General features: G+C 51.1%; 1 protein-coding gene across 1 annotated transcript; it reads right to left on the bottom strand.

Moving 5' to 3' along the window:
* Positions 1-3,049: 3,049 nt before the first annotated feature.
* Positions 3,050-3,988, bottom strand: LOC128980600 (olfactory receptor 14A16-like). Its single transcript, XM_054399061.1, has one exon. It carries the CDS (start codon positions 3,980-3,982, stop codon positions 3,050-3,052), a length of 933 nt encoding a protein of 310 aa, XP_054255036.1. The 5' UTR covers positions 3,983-3,988.
* Positions 3,989-9,056: the final 5,068 nt, after the last annotated feature.

Below are 9,056 nucleotides of genomic sequence, written 5' to 3'. Positions count from 1 at the left end.
CATATCCTCATTCCAGCCTGTCTGATCAAGTTTCTTTCCTCTGCGGTAAATAGAATACTCAAAATTGCTTGCACCTCTCTCCAGGTACATGTATTAGGACCTAAAAATTGATCCAATCTCTCAGCTACACCTAAAGGGTCATCCAACAAGGCACACATCTCTTTCCTGAAATTGCACACATCTGATGTATTAAGAGGTACAGTCACAAATCCTATTCCTCCCTGGGCACCCCCCATAGACACCTCCCTTAGTGGATGTAATCCCACACTGCTTTCTCCTTCTTCATCCCTAGCCCTGCTTCTTGTTCGACCAGGAGAGTGAGGAGGGGTCAGCTGAGGAGCTGTAGGATTTGGGGGACTTCGATCTCGACCCCTGCCCCGATAATAAAGAGGTGGTAGGTTATCCAAGGGTTCCTATCTTTCTTTTTCCCTGTCTTTATCCTCTTCCTTGTCTTTATCCGTATCCTCAGATTTTAATGCTAATATTGGAACAGGGGAAGGACATGAAGCCCTAACCCAAATAGCAGCATATTCACTCTCTTCCTGATTAAAAGACTTTTGACAGTTCATATGAAAGTTCAGGGCTTGACAAACCCAGTCCTCAAAAGATCCAAAAACAGGCCAGTATACACATAATCTTAATGGTTCTTTTGGCCATACCTTCATACAGTAGTGGATCATTTTTTTCCTTTGATTCCCCCCAAAACTGTACCACCAAACCGAGTGGGCTTTCTGGGGGGATAAAGGGTAGAAGCTTTCCTCCTTCCTGTTCTGACGATTTGCTCTTCTTTTGTCCCATTTTCTTAGTTATAGTTATTAATTTGTCTCCTGGTTGCCACAAATATTCATGCAACTGAAAGAATCTCAATAATTCCCACCAACGAATGCTATCTCATAGCTACCCATAAAACGCATGCGAGTGGAAGAATCCCAGCCCCCACCCCTGAATACTCTTAAAATCTTAAGCTTCAGTCTTTCACAGACCAAGGTTACCAAGGGTCACGGCCCTGGCAAACGGCTCAGGAACTGCAACTAAAAGATTCCCAAGCCGTGACCGCTTCGGAACTGAAATGGGTAGTCGAATACAAACACAACCGTAGTGACCACCATAACCTCCCTGCCCGAACGGAATACAATTTTACTCACCCTCGTCCGGATCTTCACGCACAAAGTATTACAAGGGATAACGTATTGCCAGCTGAACAAAAGGAATTTCTCTGCTTGCTCCTATTCGGGTTCAGACAGCACTGATTTTCTGTCTTCCGAAGCCACGCTGAAGCCACCAGAAGCTCCGGCGGGGGCCCCCTTCAAATGAGGCCGAAAGACAGAGAAGATCAAAGATTTCCTGGCCAATGCAGCAAACTGTTATAAAAAGCGCTAGCCAGAAAATGTCTTTTAAAATTTTATTGGGAATAAAAGCAAGCAAAGCAGCGTGCTGGGCTGAGACAAGGGACAAAATCACAGCAACACTACAAAAGCCTCTACAGTGTTAAATAGCTACCTTATCTACATAACAAGCTTATGCTAAATAGAAGGCATGGATATGACAACCAGTTCTGGGAATGGGGTGCTCATGTGCATTCTGTTTAGGGGGAGGGGAGTGGTTTGAAGGATGAAGTAATATTCCTTCATGCAGTGTATGCTGAAAAACCTCCCACCTTAAGCATGCACTTTTCCCAAGCTTTCGTATCTGAAAGCCACACATTCCAAGACAGAGCTGGTACAGCTTTTACCTTTGGTCTGTCTGGTTAAAACGTCTTTGTTCGAACTTTTGGAAAACAGCTTCTTGTGATCTGTCAAAACAAGCTCCTTGAACTTTATTCCTAACTCACCCTTTAACACAAATCACTTATTTATAACATACTGCATTGGGTCCTGCTCTGGACTGGGAGCGGACCAAGGGGTTAAGTTTAAAACAAGCCTTGCCCAGTCTGTACTGGGAGAGGATAAGGAGATCCAGTTTATACTGATAGAAGGCCTAAGGTCTTGGAGGGGTTAAAGGGTCCCTGTTTGGACTGGGACAGGGCCCAGACTGTACTGGGAGAGCAAGAGGGTGTCCAGCTTGTACTGGAATGGTTGCAGTCAGTACTAGGAGGGGGCCAGGGGAAGTATTTTGTACTGGGATGGGACCCAGAGGCTACTGGGAGATGGCAAGATGATGCAGCCTGTTCTGGGAGGAGGCCACAGCTGCACTGGGAGCAGCTCAGGCTGTGCAGTTTTTGCTGGGAAGGGGCACAGCCTGTACTGGGAGGGTGCTCATGTTATTGGCTTTGCACTTGGGAGGGATTCATTTGATCCTGAGACCTATCTGGGGTTTGCAATTTCTCCTGGGATAGGTCAAAGACTGTGCTGGGATGGGATCAGGAGGAACAGTTTGTGTTGGGACAAGGCCAGGTGTGTATGTGAAGGGCTTTAAGGGACCCAGTTTGGACTGAAATGGGTCCATTCTCTAGTGGGATGGGATCAGGGTCTGCAGTTTGTACTGGGATGAGGCCACTCTGTACTGGGAGGGGTCAGGGTATGAAATATGTCATGGGATGGATGGAGTTGGTAGGGAGAGAGTGAGAGGAGCAGTTTGTACTGGGGTGAGGAACAGTTTGTGCTAGGAGGGGTTCAGGAGATCCAGTTGGTACTGCAAGGGGCCAGAGTGTACTGGGAGGGGAGCAGAGGGTCCGTGAAGTGCTGGTGCTCCCTGCTGGTGCTACTGCTCCCGGGCAGTGCTGCTGCAGCCTGGCAGTGCTGCTGTGCTGGGACTCTTTTCTCTGCTGACTTTGTACATGGGAGTAGTATAGAAGCTCCAGAGAAAGCTTGGAGAAAGGATCTCAGGAAATGAAAATGCTATGGAAAGTTATTTTGTTTAACCAAACAAGGAGCACAGCTCCTCCAACATAAACTCTTGCTAAGAAAAGAAAAGCAGAGAATGATTTAGAAAGGGGAAGAAAATGTCAAAAAGAGTAAAATTCCAAAGCAAACATGAAAAAAATAGAGAAATCCACATTGGGCCCACACTCAGTGACATTAGAACTGCTCTGCAGAAGAAGACAAACAGTTTATTGCTTCTGAAACCATCCAGGGATCAGTTTGCTCAGGGCAGCCTTCAGCTCCTGGTTCCTCAGGCTGTAGATGAGAGGGTTCACTGCTGGAGGCACCACTGAGTACAGAACTGACACCACCAGATCCAGGGATGGAGAGGAGATGGAGGGGGGCTTCAGGTGGGCAAAGATGACAGTGGTGACAAACAGGGAGAGCACAGCCAGGTGAGGCAGGCAGGTGGCAAAGGCTTTGTGGCGTCCCTGCTGAGAGGGGATCCTCAGCACTGCCCTGAAGATCTGCACATAGGACACCACAAGGAACACAAAACAGGGAAAACCTAAACAGATACTGACCACAAGAAGCCAAAGTTCCCTGAGGTAGGATGTGGAGCAGGAGAGCTTGAGGATCTGGGGGATTTCACAGAAGAACTGCTCCACAGCATTGCCCTGGCAGAGGGGCAGGGAAAATGTATTGGCTGTGTGCAGCAGAGCATTGAGAGCCCCAGAGGCCCAGGCAGCTGCTGCCAGGTGGACACAAACTCTGCTGCCCAGGAGGGTCTCATAGTGCAGGGGTCTGCAGATGGCAACGTAGCGATCGTAGGACATGATGGTGAGGAGAGAAAACTCTGCTGAAAGGAAAAAGACAAACAGAAATAGCTGAGCAGCACATCCTGCATAGGAGATGTCCCTGGTGTTCCTCAGGGAATTGTCCATGGATTTGGGGACAGTGGTGGAGATGGCACCCAGGTCAAGGAGGGCGAGGTTGAGGAGGAAGAAGTACATGGGGGTGTGGAGGTGGTGGTCAGAGGCTATGGTGCTGATGATGAGGCCATTGCCCAGCAGGGCAGCCAGGTAGATGGCCAGGAAGAGGCAGAAGTGCAAGAGCTGCAGCTGCCTTGTGCCTGGCAATGGCAGCAGGAGGAAGTGGGGGATGGAGCTGCTGTTGGCCATCTGCTGCCTCTGCCCATGCAGACCTGTGCCAGGAGGAAAAGGCAGGGACAAGTTAGGGAACACTTCTCTCTGCACACCAAGATTGCAGTGCTCACAGAACACCTCCTCCCTGAGCTGCAGAGGAGAAAAGGCAGAGGGGCTTGGGCTGAAGCCTTCTCCTTGCCCAGCTCTGCTCTCTGCAGCTCCCAGCATGGCACTGAAGAGCTTTTGTCATCCTTTTGTGTGCACACTGCAGGAGCCTTCAGCTGAATGTCAGTTGCCAAGGTGGTGACTGATGCCCTGGAGCCCATAGCTTGGAGGGCACTGCCTGTGCTGGGGAGAAGAGGAGAGCAAAAGGTTGCATTGGGAAGTGTGTCTGCAGTGCAGAGAATGGCAGAGAGGTGCCTGATCCCCCTTGCCAGGGCATCTCTGGCAGCAGATCCCTCTCCCCCTCTGCCCAAGTCTCTGCTCTCTGGAGCTGTCCCTGCCATGAGCTGCTTCTCTGTGCCCAGCTCTCCTGCCTGTCCCTGCTTACAGAGCCCATCCCACCTGCTGTGTGCTCAGCTCTGCCCTGCAGACACCTGCAGCAGGAGGACACTGCCCAGGGGCAGCTCTGAGTGTGCAGGGGCTCAGGAGCAGCTCACACAAGGGGCAATGAGACCTTTGGTCTGAGAGTCTTCTGCAGAGTAGAGAAATAAACTCTAGTCTCACACTGCCCACCCAGCACACCAAGGTTATTCAACATTCAAAGCCAAGACTCCTTCCCTTCCAGGAAAATGCTGCCTTGATGTTCTTCTCGAAAGTCTCCTCAGAAATGCCCGGGGGGGAGCTACAACTGTGAGCAGCTCTGCCCAACGCAGCTCCCTCTGCACAGCACAAGGACCCTGCCCTGCCCTGCCCTGCCAGGGCTGTCTCCTGCCACTCACAGCTTCTCCTCACAGTAGTGTGTGGAGCTCCCTGGGCAGGCTGAGAGCTGAGGCTGGCAGGCAGCAGAGTCCCTGCCCCAGCACACAGCCCCTGGGCTGCAGGGACCCTGCTCTGAAGGACAGCCCTGCCCAGCCCTGCCTGCACCCCAGGGCTCCACAGCTCTTCACAATGGCCTGAAAAGAGCCTCTGGACAGGAACTTTTCCTTACAGCCCCAATCAGCTGTGGCTGTACCAGCTTTAGGAGATGCCTCCAGGACCTGCACCAGCACTGCCCTGTACCCACAGACTCACCGTGTCAGTGACTGCAGTGACTTCTCCTCCTCTGAACTCTCAGTCACCCTCCTGGACACCTGGAAGCTCTCTCTGCCTTCCTCATCTTCCTGAGATCCCCTGGCTGTGCCCTCAGCCCTGCTGTGCAGTGCAGAGGAGCTGCTCCTGGCCAGAGCTGTTTCTTTTCTCTGCTGCCTGCTTTCCATCAGCTGCCTCCAGCCACGGAGCTCAGCCCAGCTGAGCAGCAGAGGACCAACCCAAGGGCATTTAATGATCCCTCTGGTGGCTTTGGTGCCATGTGAACATCAGAGACTGAGAGGAAGATGATGAAACCTCTCAAGAAGTTTAAGTCAGATTCAAATTCTGAAGTTTCTTGTAGTGTTGCTGGATCCCAGTGAGGACACTATTGGGAAAGTGTCTCCAGGCTGTGGTTGGAGTAGAGATCTGGAAGCAGTGATGAGAGGTCAGGACAAGCAGAGGAAGTTGGCTCTGCTGCTGAGCAAACCTGGAGGTGTTTCACTAATGCAAGGGGTCAAGCCCTTACTCCTGGCCCTTGGTAACTGTGCAGACAGATCCTGTCCTTCGCTCACCCCTCAGGGTCCTCTCTGGAGCAGTGGGATGTGGACAGAATGTGCCAGTGTGCAGAACCTGGCACTTGGACTTGTTAAATGCCATCCTGTTGGACTCTGCCCATCAGTCCAGCCTGGCTAGGTCCCTCTGCAGAGCCCTCTAACAGATCAACACCTGCTCCAACTTGGTGTCATCTGCAAAGTTTCTAATGGTGGACTCTATATCCTCATCCAGATCATCAATAAAGATATTGAACAGGATGGGGCCCAGCACTGATCCCTGGGGGACACCACTAGTGCCTGGCTGCCAGCTGGCAGTGGCACCATTCACCACCACTCTCTGGGCCTGGCTCTCCAGCCAGTTCCTAACCCAGTGCACAGTGCTCCTGTGCAAGCCACAGGCTGACAGCTTGGCCAGGAGTTTGCTGTGGGGGACAGTGTCAAAGGCCTTGCTGAAGTCCAGGTAGACTACATCCACAACCTGCCCCACATCCACCATCACCTGGTCATAGACAGAGGACCTGCCTCTCCTAGATCTGTGTTCGCTGGGCCTGATCCCTTCAGCACCCTGTCGGTGCTGTGTGATTGCCCTCAACATCTCCTGTTCCATAACCTTGCCTGGCACTGAGGGCAGGCTGACAGGCCTGTGTAGAGAAATGGCTGGAAGATAGAAGCCATGAGCTGCACAATCCAGCCTTTTAGCTAAGCTAACTAACTCTAAACAACTTGACATTGAGTCTGTGTCTTGACTCTGGCCAATCTGCTACAGGCCTGGAGTTTCCATCATCCTCCATCCAGCCTTTCTTGTGCATGTGCATCACACTGGCCAGCTTCCAGTCATCTGGGAGCTCTCCAGTGAGCCAGGACACGTGGTAAATGATGGACAGTGGCTTGGCCAGCTCCTCTGCCAGCTCTCTCAGTACCCTAGGATGGATCCCATCTGGTCCCATGGACTTGTGAGGATCCAAGTGGCTCAGCAAATCCCTCACTCCTTCCTCACGGATTACAGGGAGACTCTACTGTTAATTGTCCTAAAGCCCTCCTGTCTTGCTGTTGAAAATGGAGGCAAAGAAGGTATTTTGTACCTCTGCCTTTTCCTCATCTTTAGTTACAATATTCTCCTCCACGTCTAATAAAGAGTGGAGGTTCTTCTTGTCCCTCTTTTTACCACTGTAACAGTGTGAGAGCTGAACTCCCCCTCCCACACCGTCAATGACCAGGCTAGCTCAGTCTGGAAGCAAATGCAAGCTGTATTTACAAACAAAACTACAATCTATGATGCAATGCAATGAATCTGTACAAACAGACACTACTCACAACATTCACAAATAGTACAATCAACAGAACAGCACAACCAAGCCCCCTTTGCTTCCCCCAAGGGGCCTTCCCCAAGGGCCCTCCCCCCTCAGCCAGAAGGAATCCCCCCAGACTCCCCTGGCAGTAGGCAGAGAGTCAAGAAGCAGAGAGGTTGTTAGACTTAGCTTGTCAAGGTCACTCTGTTCTCTTCAGCCAGAAAAAAGGAAGCAGACAGAAGCCGAGCAAGCTGAGAACCAAGACTGCCCAACTCCCCACAACATGTTTTGAGTAATAGTTCTTAAACATTTCTACCTCTCCAATGCAAGTGTTTAGACTAATCATTATTTTGCTTTCTTGTACCCAATAGTGATTTATTTCCATTCTTTCACTTTCTCTGCTTGAACTTTGTGAAGAAAAATAAAAAAGACAGTCTGAAAACCATCACACCAGCAATGGGTAATAGTCAGAGGGCTGGATGAGCTTCGGTAGTCTCCTCGTGATGTGCTGTACCCAGGTCCCAGGTAGGCAGCAGACTTCCCTGTGGGATGGCTCAGGACAACATATAGGTCCCTCTTTTGCCCTCAGGAGAGAGTCCCCAGTAACAATTCCCCTCCTCTTTTTCTTGATGGTACTAGTCCTGATGCAGGCTGGGGACTGATTTGCTTTAGACATCCCCTCAGATGGTTCCTCTTCTGCCTTCTCATTCCTAATGCCCTCAACTTGCAGTGCCTCCTCCTTGTTGTGCAAGGGCAACGGGGAAGGCAAAGAGGGCTGGAATGGATTCCCCATGCCTCTCCTAACAGGGACCTGTGGCCATTCCCCCCTGCTTCCTGGGTCACCTCCCTTGACTAGGGACATCTGTAAAGCCTGCTGCCACATGTCTAACTCCCTTTCACATTCCCTTAGAGTCCTGAGTCTCACCACTTCTTCCTTTAGCTCAGCCACCAGGTGAAGCAGGTCATTCACCTGGTCACACCTAACACAGCTGTTGTCTCCATCCCCCTCCATTGCAAGTGCCAGGCTCCAGCACTCTCTGCAGCTAGCAGCCTGCACACCTGCATGCTTGCATGCAGGCTCTGTCCGGTCCCCACTGTTTTTCTCGTAGCCTTTGGCCGAGTTGTAACCATGGCTGGATCCCTTGGGGCAAATGGAAATAAGTTAGGGGTTGGGTCTTGGTTTTTGGTTTGTTGTCTTTTTTGAATCTCAGCAATGCACCTGACTGCTGACTGTGTTTTCCCCAGGCTGCCACAGAGGCTTCTGCACTCTGTCGGCTGAGCCAGCAGGCAATGCTTGCTGCCATCCAGTCAGACAGCAGCTCCCTCACCAAATGGTGGTCCTGTGGCTTTCAGTTCTTCCCACCTTGAAATTTCCCACGGCTGACATCACCCTCCCAAGCAGGCACGTGAGAAGGTGACCCTGCCAGTCCTCACTGTCTGTCGGGGTCCTCCCACCCCGAAAAGCCCCAAAAAGAAACCAAAATAAAGGACCCCAAAAATCCTGAGCTCAACGGTCCCTGTCCCGGTCCCAAGTTGCTCTCTTGCCAAAGGGCAGTGTGAAGAGTTGTCCAGGAGGGTTATGAGTGGCACAAGAGCAGGGCTTAAGTGAGATGGAAGCACATGTTGTGTGACATCACAGAGCCAGCTGTGTGACATCATAGAGCATATTCCATGACATCACAGAATGGGTTGTGTGACCTCATAGAGCATTCTGGGTGACATCATTTAGAGTGTTGTGTGACACCATTAAGCTGTCTGTGTGACATCACAGAGCCAGCTGTCTGACATAGTGTGGGTTGTGTGACTTCCTAGAGTGGGTTCTTGGACATCTCAGAGTGTGTTGTGTGTCAGCACAGAATGAGTTCTGAGACATCGTGGAGCTGACTGTGTGATGTCCCAGAGCTGACTGTGTGGCAGCACAGATTGGGTTGTGAGACAACACAGAGCTGGAGGTGTGACACTGAGTGGTCTGTGCAACATGACAGTTCAGGTTGTGAGACATCACAGAATGAGCTGTGTGACATCCTAGAGAGCACT

The sequence above is a fragment of the Indicator indicator genome, unplaced genomic scaffold (assembly GCF_027791375.1).
Source record: "Indicator indicator isolate 239-I01 unplaced genomic scaffold, UM_Iind_1.1 iindUn_scaffold_370, whole genome shotgun sequence".
Taxonomy (NCBI): domain Eukaryota; kingdom Metazoa; phylum Chordata; class Aves; order Piciformes; family Indicatoridae; genus Indicator; species Indicator indicator.
Note: the sequence above shows the minus strand (reverse complement) of the source record. Positions and strands in the feature narration are given on the sequence as shown.